The sequence below is a fragment of the Sphaerodactylus townsendi genome, linkage group LG07 (assembly GCF_021028975.2).
Source record: "Sphaerodactylus townsendi isolate TG3544 linkage group LG07, MPM_Stown_v2.3, whole genome shotgun sequence".
NCBI lineage: Eukaryota > Metazoa > Chordata > Lepidosauria > Squamata > Sphaerodactylidae > Sphaerodactylus > Sphaerodactylus townsendi.
Window position 1 is genome coordinate 80,469,864 of NC_059431.1, and position 17,854 is coordinate 80,487,717.

Consider the following 17,854-nt stretch of genomic DNA (forward strand, 5'->3'; position numbering starts at 1 on the left):
TGCTTTCCTTTAGGCACCAACCAAAACCTATTTGCCCAAGATTTTAATTAATGGGGTTGATCTTTTAATAACTATTTTAGTCTTGAAACTTATTTTATGCTGTTAATTTTAACACTTATTTTCAGTGTTTTAACTTATTTTAAGCTGTTTAAACTTAACTTATGTTAAGCTGTATTATGATCTCTTTTTAAATAATGCCGTGAGTTTTTGATGCAAAAATTTAGTCAGTATCTTTTAACGTTTTGTTTTTATGTGAAAGCTGCCTTTGGCAGGTTTCTGCAGAGGAAGCATAAACTTCTTCAAAATAAATATTCCCTAGACTAAAAAGTCATCGGTTCACTATTTTTTGCATGGTGAGGGCATAGGCAGCAACTGTCTGTGGATATTTTGTGTTCAGTTTAGAAAGTTGGTTTTAGACTTGCATATTCCTTCTGTGCCCAGTTGGTCTCTTTCACTCTGCAGATGGGATAGGATCTTCAACTAAGGAAAGGGAAAGCAAGCCAGTGCTGGGATTTGCTTTGGGTAGAAGAAGGAGGGGTAACAGAATTGAGACCTAATAAGTACTAGAAGCACATTTCACTTTCTTGATCTAAACAAAGATTTTGCTTACTTTAATTAATGGTTCTTGCACCTACCCCCTTCCGAGAAAAGTGTCTGAAAATGTGTAGAGTTAGACTATTTGTTCTCCTGGAGGTGGAGGACATCTTGATGGGTGTTTCATACTCTGTTCTCTGGGAGGCAGGAACTACTTTTTTCCAACTTCTTGTCTTGCCAGCGGACTCCATTTTAGCCAGTATTTTTCCTGCCTCGTATGGGAGTGCATGGAACTACAGTGGCTCCTTAGCGATTGGTGCTTTATCGTTGTGTTAGAAAATGTTTGTCTGGTTTGCTGTGTGCCATGTCTTTCTCGTTGTCTATCCTTCCATTTTTGGTGATGTTTACCCTTCCCTTAGTGTTATTTTAAGGGGATAGGGGATAGAGAAGGTTGTTCAATCTTTTGACACCCTTTTCACTAGATAGACAAAATGGCTGCCTCATTTTCTCCTCAAACGGAAAGCTTCTCCAGGAGTGCTGCAAAAGCCACAAGGGCCCGAAAACAGCTATCCCCCTCAGGAAACTGCATGGCTGACCCAGAGGAGGGCAATAATTCCCCCCCAGGAGGCTGCTTGGCTGACTGAGGGCAGGGCAACTGAGCCCAAGGAGGCCGTCTGGTTGGCCGAGGGCAGAGCAACCAGGATCCAGCCGACCGAGGCCAGGGCAACAGAGCTCCAGGAAGTCAGCCAGCTGATCGTGGCTAGAGCGACCAGACTGCAGAAAAAGAAGAAGAAGAAGCGCAAAATGGAGAAATGCTGCAAGGGAACGCAAGCACCGACAACAGGCAAGCTGCACCAGTGGCTGAGCTTCCCCAGCCCCTATGTCCCATCGGAGGACAATGCCGAGAACAGGCAAGATCCATTTGCAGCAGGGGGAGCCTGATGCATAGGAAGTCACTCACAGCTCCAGTGAGACCTCTGGCCAGAGATGGCAGGGTTTCCCCCCAACGACTTTGTAGCCTTGCTAATGAGAATAGTGAAGAAGGTAGTTGAATCCTCTCACCAGGGAGCTTTACCAAGCAGTTCTTCCAGGAGGCTCTCTCCCTACTAGATCGAGGTCCAGGTCATCCTCCGTGGGTAACTTGGAAGGAAGGATACCTTCTCACAGGAATCCAGTAGCCTTCCCAGAAGAGGAACAGTGGAGTGAAGGGATGGGAGGAGATTGGGCTAACCATTTTTCTGACTCAGAGGAGAATCCCCCAGACTCTGCTGATCAGGCTCCACACTTCTTTAAGCTAAATGACCTGCCTTTTCTAATTACCAAGGCCATAGTTGCTCTGGATCTTCAAGATCCAGAGTTTGATCTGGACCCCTTGGGGGACTCCACAGAAGCGGGCAAATCTATTAAGGGAAGACCTAAAGGAAGCAAGCAGAACTTCCCTAATGTGGATTCCCAACCTGAGTGCTTCCCCATCCCGGAACTGTTTAGGAGTAGGATTTTTAAAAAATCACATAAACAGCAAAAAAAAACCCTCGCACTTAACTACAGCTGGAGTAATTTACTAACTAAAAACTGCTCAGCAGCGTTGAGATGCAAGCTCATTCCAATTTGGAGGAATTCAAAACATTTAGAGCAACTTATTCAAGCTTGATGGAATTATTATGAGAAACGGCAGAAGGTTAAAAATATGATAAAAGTTAATAAATATTTGGTAAAAGTTAATAAATATTTGATAAAAGACTTGCGGAGAAGGTAAAAGCATGCTTCTCTAGGGTGGTTCCGGCCATCTTGATGGGTTGTACTTCTTTACCAATCGCTAGTCAGGCAGGAAGAGCTTTTGGTGACTTCCTGTTGGCGCCAAAACCCAGTATCTTCCTGCCTACGCTAGTTAGAGCAGCAATTTCGTCAGGCTCCTTGCAGTTTTTCTTCGTCCCTTCTTTTCTGTGGATTTCTTGTGTATTCCTTCCCTTCGTGGATTGTGAGTTTTTTCCCCGTTTGTCCTTCCCTCCGTCTCCAGTTTTTTACCTCAGCGGAGGAGTTTTTTCTTGCCCTCAGGGGCCATGGCCACGGCGCCTTTTTCCCCGCCCAGGGAGGGCTTCTGCAGATCCACTGCAGAAAACACCAGGGCAGCGGCCCGGGCTTTGCGCTCGCCCCCCCCCCGTAGCGGCGGTGCCGAGCGAGCGGAGCAGACCCGCGCCTCGATGACTGGCCATCGGGCCCGTCAGCGCAACGCCTCCCGCTCACCAGGGGAGAGAGGAACGAGGCGCGCAAGTTCAGCCGGCCCGTGTACGGGCCGCCAAGAACTAGCAGGCAGCAGCCGCGGCAGGGAAAAAGACGCGGGAACTCATCCCGCCGAAGGAGGGCCGCGCCGCATCGACTCTGCCGTTTCCTCCGCCCGCGCAGCGGACAGCCTGGCCGATCCTTCTCGACGCAGATGCACCGACTTGAGGGACTTCGATCTTTATGGGCAGGATTTGGCGGTACCGGGCCCATCCACACGGGGGGAGGATATTCCCAATGATTGGAGCCAGTTTTCCCCTCGGCAGTTAGTGGCATTGATGCACTCCTCCATTAGGGAGCAGGTTTTGCATCAGATTCCCCCCCCTTCCCTGGGAAAGGAGAGGGCGCGCCACAGAGACAGATCCCCTAGGTCTCCCAGAAGATCAGACAGAGACTGGTTAGCCCTCCCTTATGGTTCTGACATCAGTGACATTAGTGAGGGGGAACTGTCAGGATCGGATCATTTTTCTGACCCAGAGCCCCCTGCCCCTGAGCCAACAGACCAAAGTCACCGGCTCTTTAAAGTTGAGCAGCTCCCTACTTTGCTCGCGAAAACCATTTCCGCTTTGGCGTTACACGACCCAGAGGACGCTGAGGACCCGAACTCCACCCAGCCCTCCAAACCCATCAAGGGGTGCCCTAAGGGGCTGACCTCATCCTTCCCCGCGGAGGATGAGGTGGCCAAATTTTTTCCGCTACCTGAATTCTTCGAGCGTAAATTCAGAAAGGAGTGGATTAATCCAGCCTCAAATAAGGGCTTTCCTTCTGTTTTTAACAAGTTATACCTTGCCCCAGGACATCTTCACGGCCTCATTAAAACCCCGCTTGTAGATGGTCCTGTCACTGCCCTGCATTCAGGGGGCCTAGTGCACAGGGATGGGGAGGGCAGCATTAGGGACCCTGTTGACAGAAAAGCTGAGGCTAGCTTACGTAGGGTCCATGAGGGCTCCGCCATGGCTGCCAGGATCCTAGCTCCTTCGGCTACGGTGGCCAGAGCCACCCTGGTCTGGCTGAAACGGCTGTTGGCCATCATCCCGCCCCAGGACCAGGGTATTCGTGAGAGTGTTGAAAGAGTGATTATGGCCGTGTCCTTCCTCGCGGATTCCACTCTTGACGCTTTTTTGACCTCGTCGCGCATCATGGCATCGGCGGCAGTCACCAGGCACCTGGTTTGGCTCAAGCCTTGGCAGGCTGACAGCCTCTCCAAGACGGTGGTCGCCAGCTACGATTACCAGGCCGGCATTCTCTTTGGCTCTGAATTGGAAAAGATCCTGGTGGAAACAAAGGACCGAAAAAAGACTATGCCCCGCTACGTCAGAGCTGACAAGCCCAGGTTCGCCCACAAGCCAGCCTTTCGGTCCTTTCGGTCGTCCTTTCGGCCGCAACGGGTAGGTAGACGGTCCACCTGGCAGGGTCAGAGTTCCTTTCGGAAACGACAGGACTTCAGAGGACACGTCAGAGGAGGAAAGTCCTTCCGCCCTGACCTTGCCCAGGGCAACAAGGCATGACTGCCCCGACATACCGATAGGAGGCCGGCTTCGACACTTCCAACATCAATGGACGGCCCCTTTCACCGACCAATGGATTCAGGAGATCGTTTCCTCCGGCTACTCCTTAGAGTTCCGCTGCTTGCCACGGGACCGGTTCCTCCCCTCACCCATCAGTTTGAAACCGGAAAAGGTCGCCAGGTTGAAGTCAGCGATTTCTCACCTGCTTTCCATCCGAGCAGTCGAACCAGTGCCCTTTGGCCAGGAGGGAGTGGGGGTCTACTCCCATTTTTTCACTGTCCCCAAAAAGAACGGGGACTCCAGGGCCATCCTCAATCTCCGTCACGTGAATCGTTTCCTTCGCAAGTTTCGCTTCCGCATGGAGACGCTCAGATCGACTGTAGCGGCGATTCAACAGGGCGATTTCCTGACTTCTCTCGACCTGAAGGATGCATACCTGCACATCCCAATTTGCCCCCCACACTCCCGCTTCCTTCGTTTCGCTCTGGGAAATCTACATTTCCAATACGTGGCTCTTCCCTTCGGCCTGGCGACTGCGCCCCGGGTGTTTACCAAGGTTTTGGTCGCTCCGATAGCCCTCCTGCGCAGCCAGGGGGTCCACATCCACCCCTATCTGGACGACCTTCTCCTTCGGTCCAGGTCCAGAGCGCAAGCGTCCAGGGATGTCGATTCGGTGCGGAGAACGCCGTCGAACCATGGTTTTGTCGTCAACCTGAGCAAGAGCTCTGTCACCCCCGCCCAGAGGATGGAGCACCTTGGTGCTCTGATAGATACCTCCTCCTGCACCCTCTTCGTGCCTCCAGCCAAGGTGAAAAAGATCCAGGAGTTTTGTTTCAGGGTGCTACGGGTCAGATCCACGACCCTGCTCCAGCTTGCCAGCCTGTTAGGGCTCCTGATGTCCACCATAGACCTCATCCAATGGGGCAGGGCCCATGCTCGGCCTCTTCAGGCTCTACTGCGTCCGCATGCGTCGCGCATCATCCGGAGGAAAGACCGAGTGCTCCCCCTGTCGCCCTCAGCGCGGGCCAGTCTCAGCTGGTGGACTTCAGCGAGCAATCTGAGCGGGGGGAAGGTGTTTGCGGCTCGGCAGCAACTTCACATCTTCACCGACGCCAGCCTCAGGGGGTGGGGGGCCAAGTTGAACCAACAGTTTGCCCAGGGTCTCTGGACCCCCTCTCAGGCGTCTCTACCCATCAATGTCCTGGAAATCAAGGCCATACTCCTAGCCCTTCGGTCCTTCAGAGCCAGTATTCTACACCGACATGTTGTGGTGCACACCGACAACGTTTCTTCCAAATGTTATCTAAATCATCAGGGGGGGTCCCGATCCTCCCAGCTCCACAGGGAGGCCTACCGGGTCCTGCAGTGGGCGGAAGCAAACCTGACCTCCCTGAAGGCGGAACATGTTCGGGGGTGCCTCAACACGGAGGCGGACTGGCTCAGTCGGACAAGGTTGTCGAATGCCGAATGGAGGCTCAAGCCTCAGGTCTTCAGTCAAATCGTGTCCAGATTCGGAAGGCCGGTGATAGACCTGTTCGCCACTCACCTGAACGCGCAGATCAGCGTCTTCATCACTCGCTTCTTCCACCCTCAAGCGACCGCCATGGATGCTCTGTCAGCTCATTGGCCGACCGGTCTCCTCTATGCTTTCCCTCCCCTAGCCCTGCTGCACAGGTTGCTTCGGAGAGTCCAGGAGGAGGGGAGGGAAATCATTCTGGTGGCACCGAACTGGCCCAGGAGGTCGTGGTACTCCATGCTTCAGAAACTCTTCATAACGCCACCGTTCCTTCTTCCAGTCACTCAAGATCTGCTGTCACAAGGGCCCCTTCTCCACCCGGATCCAGGGTGGCTCAAGCTGACTGCATGGCTCTTGAGCGGAGGGGGTTGATTAGCAAGGGCTACTCCGAGGCGGTGGTGGACACTATGGTGGCAGCCAGACGTAGGTCCACCATCGGGATTTATAACTCATCTTGGAAGGCGTTTGCTAGGTGGTGTAGGAGAAAGCAGGTCGATCCAGAGGTTCCTTCTATTTCTTCCGTTTTGGCCTTCCTACAGGACGGTTTCGCTGGAGGCCTCCGCTCCTCCACTCTGAGGCGGCAGATCGCAGCGCTAGCCACAGTTCTTCCATCTGTGGGTGATGTTTCCATTAGCCGCCATCCGGACGTTCTCCAGTTCCTGAAAGGGGTGAAACAGTCGCAGGCTCCAACCGTCCATCGTTTCCCCTCCTGGCGCCTCCACGCGGTGCTGGACGCGCTCACCAAGTCGCCTTTTGAGCCGGTCCAGTCCGTTCATCTCCGCTGGTTGCGCATGAAGCTCCTTTTTTTGGTGGCCATTACTTCCGCCCGACGCGTGTCGGAGCTTAGGGCCCTTTCCGTCAACCCCAACCTTTGCCAGTTTTTCCCCGACAGGGTAGTCTTGAAGTTGGACCCGACCTTCCGGCCTAAGGTCGCCTCAGAATTCCACCTGAGACAGGAGGTCGTGTTGCCTAACTTTTGTCCCAAGCCTTCTCACCCCAGGGAGCGCCTCTGGCATTGTTTGGACGTACGACGGACGCTAAAAGCGTTCCTTATACGCACTGAACAGCTTAGGAAATCTGAAGCTCTTTTTGTCAATGTGGTTCCCCCCAAATTGGGGGAAGCGATGTCAGCTGCTGCCATTAGCTCTAATATCAAAGCCTGCATTATCGAGGCACACAAGGCTAATAATCTGCCGGTGCCGAGTGGGATCACGGCCCACTCTACTAGAAGTGCAGCAGCTAATGCAGCCCTAGTCAAGCAGGTTCCCATAGACCAGATATGTAGGGCTGCCACTTGGGCGTCCCCGTCATCTTTTGTCAGACACTATAGGCTGACGTCTTTGGACGCTGTCCAGGCTTCCTTCGGCAGAAGGGTCCTGGAGCATATTATTGGAGACTAACGGAACCCACCCTATTGGGGTACTGCTTGGAGAGTCCCATCAAGATGGCCGGAACCACCCTAGAGAACGACCCATTGGATACTCACCGTGAATGGGTCTTCTCTCGGGTGGTGAAGGCCATCTTGGCCCTCCCTGTTCTCGTTCTCCTCTGATAATATGCTCCCGGTAGTCTGGACTATCGCCCTGAAATAGCAATTTTGTCTGCAGGGAGTTAGTTAATCCAGTTTTTTGAATCTAGAGTTTTTGGTTCCTTCCATGTTCGCAATGTTAGAGTTTTTTCTCTTAGTTAGAGTAGGTTAACACAGTGTTGGTGCTGTCTATTTCTCTTGTCTGCTTGTCCACTTTCTCTGCTCGTCAGATACTGGGTTTTGGCGCCAACAGGAAGTCACCAAAAGCTCTTCCTGCCTGACTAGCGATTGGTAAAGAAGTACAACCCATCAAGATGGCCTTCACCACCCGAGAGAAGACCCATTCATGGTGAGTATCCAATGGGTCGTTCCCTCACGCCTGCCGGAACCGGAACCTCGGAGTAGGATTAAGAAGGATTGGACTAAGCCACTCAACAGCAGAGGACTGCCTGCTGCAGCCAAGAGACTATATATCGTGCCAGAATATTTTAATCAAATGCTACATGTACAACTAGTAGATGCCTCAGGGGCAGGGTTGCAGTCTGGAGGCCCATTATCCCGGGAGGGATACCCTAAAAACTCACTAGACAAAAGGTCTGATGTGGCGCTGAGGAGGGCGCACAAGTAGTTTGCAATGTCCATCAAAGTACTCGTTACTTCATCAATGATGGCCAGTACATCCATAGTGTGGATTAGGCGCCTACTGGACATGGTTCCACATGAGGACACAGGTATTAGAGAGGGTTTGGAAAGAGTGTTGATAGCAAATTCCTTTCTGGCTGACGCCATGCTGAATGTGGTTTCCCTCTCTGCTCACTCCATGGCATCTGCCATGGTAGCGAGAAGAAATGCATGGCTGAGAGCGTGGCAAGCAGACCCTCATTCAATGGTTGTTATCACAAGTTATTAATTTCAAGGAGACAAGTTATTCAGCTGAGAACTAGACTAAATTCTAGTGCAGAATTGAGATAAGAGGAAATCTCTACCCAAATTTGTAAGAACCAATTCTCCTCAGTTCTTTCCTGGGTCATCCTTTTGGACACAGAGGACCCTCCCCAGGTTCTCTAAGGATGGCAGACAACCAGCATGGCAGCCACAGCAGTCCTTCCAGGGCAATAGCTCCTTTTGTCCCTTCAACAGACTGGGCAGATTCAACAGGTCAGACGGGCCTTCCTGGCCATGACTGGCTGGGGATTCTGGTTGGCGGTCGAGTGTTCCACTTTTGTCAGAGATGGCAGGGCCAACATGTCGATGCCTGGACCAAGCAAGTCATGTCTGAAGGGTACACCTTAGAATTTCTTCAGTTCCCGAGACCTCACTTTATGCCATCACCAGTGAGCCATCAGCCTGACAAAGCCCGAAGAATGGCGGCAGCTATACAACATTTGCTACAAATCCTAGTGATCGAACCAGTCCTATCTTCAGAAAGAACCTTAGGAGTCTACTCTCACTTTTTTACTGTTCCAAAGAAGAATGGCGATTGGCCTGAACCTGCAGTATGTTAACAAACACATCCACATATGGAAGTTCAGGATGGAAACCCTTAGATCAATTTCAGAAGCCCTGAGACCCAGAGACCTGCTGTCATCCCTGGAGCTCATGGAAGCATACCTTCATGTGCCAATCTATCCGGCCCACGGAAAATTATTGAGGTTCGCCATGCATCAACATCACTACTAATACTGGGCACTTCCCTTCGGATTGGCAACAGCTCCAAGGGACTTTTCCACTGTCCTAACTCCTGCTGAGCTTCTCCGTCAGCACGGCATACACATCCACCCATATCTGGACGATATTCTCATTTGTCCGGATTCCAAGAACAAGTCCTTCGAGACCTGATAAGAGTCATCCCAAGTTTTGGAAGAGCATGGCTTCCAAATAAATCGTCAAAAGAGTTCCTTAGAACCCAAGCGGCAGATGGAGCATCTAGAGGCCATGATATCATTGGAAGAGAACACCCTATCTCCTTTTGGCCATGTTGGCAGGGGCTGATGGGAATTGTAGTCCATAACATCTGGAGTGCCAAAGGTTCGCCACCACTGCCCTATCTCTTCCAAGGGACAAGGTGCTCAGAATTCAGCAATCAGTGTCTTCAGTCCTTCGCAGCAAACGGCAACTTCTTCTACAATTAACCAGCCTCTTAGGACTGATGATATCAACCATAGACATGATCCAATGGGGAAGACTCCACGCCAGTCCCCTTCAGCAGTTTCCCAGGCCATACCAGTGGGACATAATAGAGAAAAAAGATAAATCTCTGGTCATTCCATCCCACTTAAAGGACAATCTTCAATGGTGGATGTCCAGGCTAAACTTGACAGAGGGCAAAGTGTACCTGTTTCCAGATCGTCCCCAGGTATTCACCGATGCAAGCCTACAAGGTTGGGGAGCAACCATGGGTACCCCCTTCACACAGGGAGTGTGGACAAGGGAGGAATCTTGTCTACCCATCAACATGCTAGAGACTCAGGCCATCTTCCCGGGACTACAGTACTTCTTCATACAGTTCTCTCAGCCTTGACTAAAGCCCCCTTTGAACTGATCAGGGACATCACGCTAAAATGGTATGGATGAACATATTATTCCTTGTGGTGATCGCATCAGCTTGCAGAGTTTTTGAATTGGGGGCACTATCAATTTCACTAGAGTTGTGTGTAATCCACAGGGACAAGATCATTTTGTGCACAGACCCCACATTCTGATCTAATGCAGAGAGTAGGTTCCATATTTCCCAAGCAATTTCCTTGCCATTCTTCTGTCTTAACCCCAAACATTCCCCAGAAAAGCTTTGGAGGGTGGTCAGGATGTACTTACACAGGACTGAGGACATCAGAAGGTTGCAGTTGTCACAACCCCAGACTTGTCCAATAAATGAATCAGTACTTTGAAAGAATTCTTATTTATTGATTGCAAGCACAGAAAAACTGTTGACATATTGTCTGTTAGAACTGTCAAAGCATTATATCCCCCAGCATAGATCTGTCAGGCCCACAACACCTCCCCTTACCTTCCCTGTGGCGGGAAAGTACAGTCACATACTTACCCACTCTCTCACACACATGTTCCTCAGATGTTGAGAATTTGAGAAGATGACACCCAGTCCCAACCCCCTGCTCTCCAGCTGCTGAAGCTGGATAAGGGCAGACTGGTACAGGGAGAAGTGAATTGCAAACAAATCTCAAGGCTTCTTAAACACTCTGTAGTAAGAAATGTGGCATGACTCTGGCTAAGACAGTGGAGGGTCATGATAGCAGTCTCTTTTTATTTCATTTAGTTACTCAAACAAGGGCAAGTCTATTTTGAGAGCCTTGATTAGTTTGACTTTAAAGACTTGCATAGTGGAGGCATACAAAGCTCAAAAATGCCTATCCAAGAGGGAGTCACTGCAAACTCAGTATGAAGCGCTGGCACAAACACTGCCCTGACTGATAGGGTGACGACAAAAAATCTGTAGGTCCAATATATATGCACCTTCATTAAGCATTACAAACTTGATGTTTATGCATCTTCTGATGCAGCCTTCGGTGGAAAGATACTTCAGCATATACTGAAATAATATTTATAACCCACCTAGTGTTCTAGGACACTTCTCTAGGAAGTCCTATCTTCAAGATGTCCTCCTGCCTCAGTGGAGAACAGTCCATTGGATACTCATTGGGAAGGGTCCTTCACTGAAGAAAGGAAGGCATCTTGGTTCTCCCAGTCATTATGTATGTAGTTCCAGTCACTTCTCTATATATTGTTAGTCTCTGTGTTACTAGCATTTATCTTCTTTGCAATGACTTCCTGTTTCTGTTAAGTAATAAATTAAGTGTTCAAAATGTTTTCTAGTATTTTTACGCTTCAATTAGGTATAATTAGTTATGCACAACTGCGTTGGAAGTTTTCAAACTGAAGAGAGGGGCGACTCCCAACAGGAGCAGGAAGTTCAAGGAAAATACTTTCCTGCCTTCCTATTGGAAGGGTTGGGAATCACCCGTCTTCAAGATGTCTTATTGTCTTCAGTGGAGATGAACCCTTCACGGTGAGTATTCAATGGACCATTTTAGTCAGTCACTGCATAAAGAAGCATTTCCTTTTGTCCATCTGGAATCTACTGCCCATCAACTTCATTGTATGCTCTCAAGTTCTGGTATTTTTTTTGGGGGGGGGGCGAATAAGTTCTTTGTCAACTCTCTCTACTATGTGCATAATTTTATAACCTCTATTATGTCAGCCTTTATGTAGGAAAAGGATTTCTGATTTCCATGATTTGGACATTTGTTATGTTAAACTAAGGGTGTTCAGAAAATCTGTATTCGGTTTGAAGAAAGATTTTTTGCCCTTATCAGAATTGGAACAATTACTCCTTGGACACAAGATGACTTACATTAATGAAAGGATTGTTTTACAACTTACACTAAAACAGGGGTCCCCAACCTTTTTGAGCTTCAAGGCACCGTGTGAGTTAAGAACATAAGAACAAGCCAGCTGGATCAGACCAGAGTCCATCTAGTCCAGCTCTCTGCTACTCGCAGTGGCCCACCAGGTGCCATTGGGAGCTCACATGCAGGATGTGAAAGCAATGGCCTTCAGCGGCTGTTGCTCCCGAGCACCTGGACTGTTAAGGCATTTGCAATCTCAGATCAAAGAGGATCAAGATTGGTAGCCATAAATCGACTTCTCCATAAATCTGTCCAAGCCCCTTTTAAAGCTATAAAGTTCTGATACGTATTGGATGCAACCAAAAATGGCCATTGTGAGAGATGTAATCAACCACAAAATGGCTACTATAGGCGATAGAGAGACATATACGTAGGAGGCCCAAATGCAGTAGACAAGAAGAGTAATTTTTAAAAGTGCCCTGGAAAAGAGGAGAGAGTTAAACAAACACTGTGATGGTAGTGTATGAGCCTGTGATGTTGTTCTGGCCTTTCAATAACTTTGCATGCCAGATAACAAGTGGCCTGCTGACTTCTCCAGCGAGCTTTCTCCCAAAGAAATAACCTCCTGTGTAGGAGTTTCCTCCTCCAGACAGACTAATACAACACAAGAAAGCTCCCGGCTGCAAGATGATAAGAAAGTCCAATAGCCTTTTTATTCAGGAACCAGAGGAAGTCTCTTTAGGTAATCAAGAGAGGATGGATACTAATTCTTAAAAGCCACACCTCTGAGCACATTTTAGAAAAGATTCCCCAGTCTCGTTGTCCTCCTCAGTTATCTGACTTCCTTAGCCTGCAAATGGTGCTTGTTATATCGGCCATTGCCATTAATCAACCCTCAGGTGTCTTCATTCAAGAAATGACCTCCTTTCCTACAGGCAACGCCCCAACTGGTAGTGCTTGAGGCTATTATTATTATTATTATTATTATTATTATTATTATTATTATTATTATTAATTGGGTTTATAAACCGCCCTCCCCCGAAGGGCTCAGGGCGGTGGACTATCATACAACTCCTACATACAGGTAGCTTATGCTGAAACAATGTCATTTCAATTTGAACAGCCAATCAGATCCCAAGGACTAATCAGAAGCCATTTTGGGCACCTGGCCACATCTACTTTCTCAAAAAAATACTTGGCATGTGCCAGGAAAGGCTTCAGCAGGTGCCATGGTACCCATGGGCACTATGTTGGGGACTTTTACACTGGAATATTGTTCAAGAACAGTGGAAATAATAGTGTACACAAACTCTTGCATAAGCACTTTAAGAGCTGTTGTAATACTTATCTGTTTATAAAACAACATGAATTCTTTAATGTGTTCTTGCAAATCAGTAGTAATTGTTTTTCTCGTGCTCATGTTTCTTTTCTACCTTTGTGCGGAACATTTTTTTAGTGATGTATAGTGGTATAGTGATGCAGTTCTTTTTATGTGTAAGAAAGATTTTTGAAATAACTTTTACATTTTTATTTTGGACAGCTTGAAGATGGACATACATTATTTGATTATAATGTTGGACTGAATGATATAGTTCAGCTTTTGATACGTTCTGAGTCTGATGCTGTTACTACTCCATTAACTAACAAAGATGGAAAGGCTGTTCCCTGTGCAGTTGCCAACTGTAAGAACAAAACCAAGCAAGGAGCAAACAGAGGATCATCCAATGAGCCTTCTACATCAGCCCGCTCGTTTCTTATTGATCCTGGTATTGGACAGTATAAGGTAAATGTATCTTTCAAAGTCTTGGACTGCACCTGCAGGCTTATCTCTGGGTACAGTTTATTCATGTGACCAATGTGATAAAAAGTTACTCTTCTTTAAAACAAATTGAGATTTATACTTTCAGCCCCTGTCTAAAGTGAAATATCTGTACCCTAGAAAAAAGTATCCTGTGGGGGGCTTTATTCTTTAGATGCAAGTTTAGTTAATTAGGTGAAGCCAGTAAGTGGTCAGGTTTTCCTTCCCTGCATTCTGTGATGCAATCTAAGAGAAATACTGATGGCTCTTTAGTTTTGGCCATGCAATCGAAAGCAGAGTTTGGGATTGTGACTTACATCTCTTTGTTCTTTCAATAACATGAGAGCCTTCTCTGGTTTCATCTGCAGATAATTGTTATGCTGGCAAAATGCTGTTATCTGCATTTGGGACTGATCGGGTTTTCCACTTAAGCCAGCGGGTTGGGCACATGTGCTGGCACGACTCCAAGACCAGATCTCTCTCTCTCTCCCCCCGTCCCCCAGATTGGACTGCCCATTTCAAAAGTTAATTGTAGTGCAGTAGTTCTGTTTCTAAAAAAAAAAAGCCAAACATCCATTGATTACACCATCCATTACACCAATTATTAGTGGATAATTGGTTCCAGAAAATAGGAAAGATATATCAGCCCTTGGGTTTTCCTGTTCTATGAAAATGAGGGGTTGTCCCAGCCTGCCTCTTTTTAGAAAGCATGATAAAATCTATGGGTGGTAGATATAGCTGTGATGTTAAAATTCCCAACTTTATTCAATTTTGGAAGGTGATTAGGAGTGCTTTTATTTCTAGCTGGTGATCATTTATCAACTGGTAGAGTAAAAAAGCGAGTAAGAACTTCCCTTATACTTTTGAATCTTTCTTTTGTAAATTTGATACTGTTGTGTTACTAGTCATTTTTAATAATTTGTTGAATTATTATAAGGACACTGAGAACTTTACTGGGCAGATACTAGTTATTGGGAATTACATGCTTGTTTGTTGTGCCTGTTTTGTTCATTGTTAATGTTTTCTTGCTAGATTAATACTGTTTAGTAGAGAGTGCAGCGCTGCTTTTTTGCTTAAGAGACATGGTCTGTAACATTTACAGTTTGCTTCTTTGGTACTGTGTTGCTAGAAAAAAATTCGTTTGTTGGTCTTGCCCTAACACCGAAACAGCTGGACAGATCGCCCCCAAATTTTCACATGACGTCCCTCCCTGTTGCTGGCAGGTAATCGGACCTTCAAATCGCCAAAAGTCCATACCTGAGCCAGGTAAAACATCTTTTTCCTGGCGCACCAGGCCATGAAGCTGGCTCTGCTTAACTGTCACCCTTAGAATGTTCGTGCAGCCTGTCTGTGGCCTGAGGGCTTGGTATGCCCTTAGAATGTCTGCAGAGATGGCCAGAGATGAGCAGTGAAAACAGTAATTAGGTAATACTGGTAGGTAATAAGTGAAACACATACACACTTTGCCATGTGAGACGTCAGGTAGGGTTCCCATGCAGGTAACTTTCACTCTCTGTGCCTCACCCACTGCTACCACACAACGCACATACTTTCATACACATTCAGCTCATCCTCACACACCTCACTCTGCCCTCCCTCACATCCAGCCACCACTTACCCACTTCCTCACCCATATTCGCCACAGTTCTCTTTTACTAAAAGCAAGCTGGAGTTTGCCTTTTTCTTCTAAGAAAATCCACGGGGTGGGGGCGATCCAACACTACTGGCTCCGCTTCTTTTGCACGTGGCCCTTTAAAAACCCAGGGAACTGGCCTCGATCTGAACGCCTCACCACCCTGCCTCTGCTGCCTGACTGGGATAGCCTCCTTGCCCCAGTTCTGCCTTACCCAAGCCAGGACTGTGCATGTCAACCAGCCTCATGGACTGAGGGATTCGCACTCTGGACAGTTCCGTTGTAGAATGGGAAGGGTTACCTTATACTAAAAAACCAAGACAGCACCATATAATAATGTGAATTGAAAAGGGAAAGAGGGATTCCATTTGACCACCCCAAAAGAAGGAGAAGGAGGAGGAGGAGAAGTAGTAGTAGTAGTAGTAGTAGTAGTTTGGATTTATATCCCCCCCCCTTTCTCTCCTGTAGGAGACCCAAAGGGGCTTGCAACCTCCTTGCCCTTCACCCCTCACAACAAACACCCTGTGAGGTAGGTGGGGCTGAGAGAGCTCCGAAAAGCTGTGACTAGGCCAAGGTCACAACTGGTGTGTGTGGGAGTGCACACGCTAATCTGAATTCCCCAGATAAGCCTCCACAACTCAAGCTGCAGAGCTGGGAATCAAACCTGGTTCCTCCAGATCAGAGTGCACCTGCTCTTAGCCACTACGCCACTGCTGCTCCCAAAAGGCTATGCTGGGGATCATTGGACCTGCATGGACATCTGTGTGGGTTGCAGACTGTGATGAGAAGGACAATTGCCACAGCAACGCGTGGCCGGTCCCCACTAGTAGATTATATTTTCCTTCACTTCAAAAGGCGTACCAATCCAGATTTCTCGCATTATTTTACAGACTTGTACTCCAAATTAGTCTGTGGTCTGGTTTGATTTGGCTGAAAATGTAGCAGCCTTTTCACATGCCTCATTTAATATTCAGTTACCATAGAAATTTGCTGATACTGAAGTACCTACTGCTGCAGCTGGAATTCAGGCATTGTTAATGGTTCAGTTCGTAGAAGCCTATTACCAGGGCTGGGGAGTGCAGTGTGGTAACACAGCTTGGAGTCATAACTCTCAGCTCACTTATGCTGGAACAGTGCCATGTACCACTTTAATTTAAGGTTTTTGATGTAATTTATTGTGATCCAGTGAGTAGGTTATGGGCCAGATTTAGCTATTGGGAACCTTCTCTTGATCACTCCTCTACCTGTTTCTCTCTTCTCAATATTTTCAACTAGAAGACGATCTGAGGGAGAGTGCAGTATGGTGCTTGTGGTATTCTAGCAAGAATAGGAAGACGCATTGTAATAAAGGTAGTGCAGGCAAACATTTGTCAGGGAGTTCAGATTAATGTGTGCAGCCCCCTCTGCTTTATGTTCTTCATGGGAACAAAAATCTTGCTAACACTTGTTGCAGGATCTGCTGTAGTTGTCAGGCTTAGAGTTGTCCCATATTTTACTGGCTAGAGAATGGATGGGAACTAAAAAATTATTTCAAATGGTCAGAATTGCAAAGCCATCTAACTCAATTTACAGCAGAACCATCCAGTCAACTTTCAACCCTCTCATCCCTGTCTTCCCCACTTCTAAAGTAGACCAGTCTAGGTAGCAAGTGCCACCAGTAAGGAGGCACATGGTAGCGAAATGTTTTTACGTCTTAATAGCTCAGAATGATCTGAGCAAACCAGCAACTGACTTCCTGCAAGTTAACAAACATCTCAGACTCTCAAACCAATGAGATGTGAGATAATTCCCCTCCCCTAAAAAACAAATCTAGTAATTTGTTTAATTCTCAACATAGTCCTGCAGAGATATCTATAAAGTTACTGGTTCACTAAATCTAGCTTGTCTGCCTGTGCATATCTGTGGAAGTTACTTGTGGTTCAGAAAAGGAAGAAATCCCATCTTTTTGTTGTTCTGCTTTTTGGTTGCCTGGTAGAAATTCTTATTCATTACAGATGATTAGGTAACAGTTTTCATCTCAAATTGATCGAGAGGACAGCTGGGTATTTCTTCAACCACCCAGTCAGGGAGGCAGGAAAAACTTGATTGATTTCCATCTTGTTGGCAGTTGGTCTCTGCTCCCTTTGCTCTCCAGTTCTCTTCCTGCCTCAGGGACACTGTCTTGCCTTTTTCTATTCTTCAGTTTCCTTTCCAACTTACAAACCTTGCTGCCTGCAAATTTTGATAGAAAGGACTACATGTAGCTTTAATGAGACGCTCCTTTTCGGGTGTCTTTGCTGGCCTCTGCCTGTTTGTCCTTTCAGTACAAGGGCAGCTAAGGGGGGCGAATGGCAATCGCAGTACCCCACAAGGGAAAAGTTTTCCTGTCTTCTGAGGAGGACGGCCAGCTTGACACCTCCTCTTCACTGACCAGGGATGATATGTTCCTACATCAGGTGACCTGCTTCCTTTTCCCCGCACCAGAGTCCTCTCTAGAGGCACACTCTGTCAATGAGGTTTTCGGTGCCAAAATTGCAATCGCTCCTAAAATGGTTGCTGCAGCTGTGGGGAGGCGCGTTTTAGAAGATGAGAGCTTAGGATGCTCTGGGGCCCTTCTCCAGGTCACCTCTGGCTTGGAATCGGCTTCCAACGCTCTACCAACATCAGCTGATTCCCAGCAGATGGGTGAGAACTTATCCTCCTTTAAAGCCGAA

General features: G+C 47.7%; 1 protein-coding gene across 1 annotated transcript in view; it reads left to right on the forward strand.

Moving 5' to 3' along the window:
- Positions 1-17,854, forward strand: part of LOC125437011 (E3 ubiquitin-protein ligase UHRF2-like) — a 63,743-nt gene that overhangs the window by 10,588 nt on the left and 35,301 nt on the right. Inside the window, exon 2 of the mRNA XM_048504382.1 lies at positions 13,271-13,513. Within this exon, the coding sequence (XP_048360339.1) occupies positions 13,271-13,513 (243 nt within the window). The remainder of the gene's footprint in view (positions 1-13,270; positions 13,514-17,854) is intronic.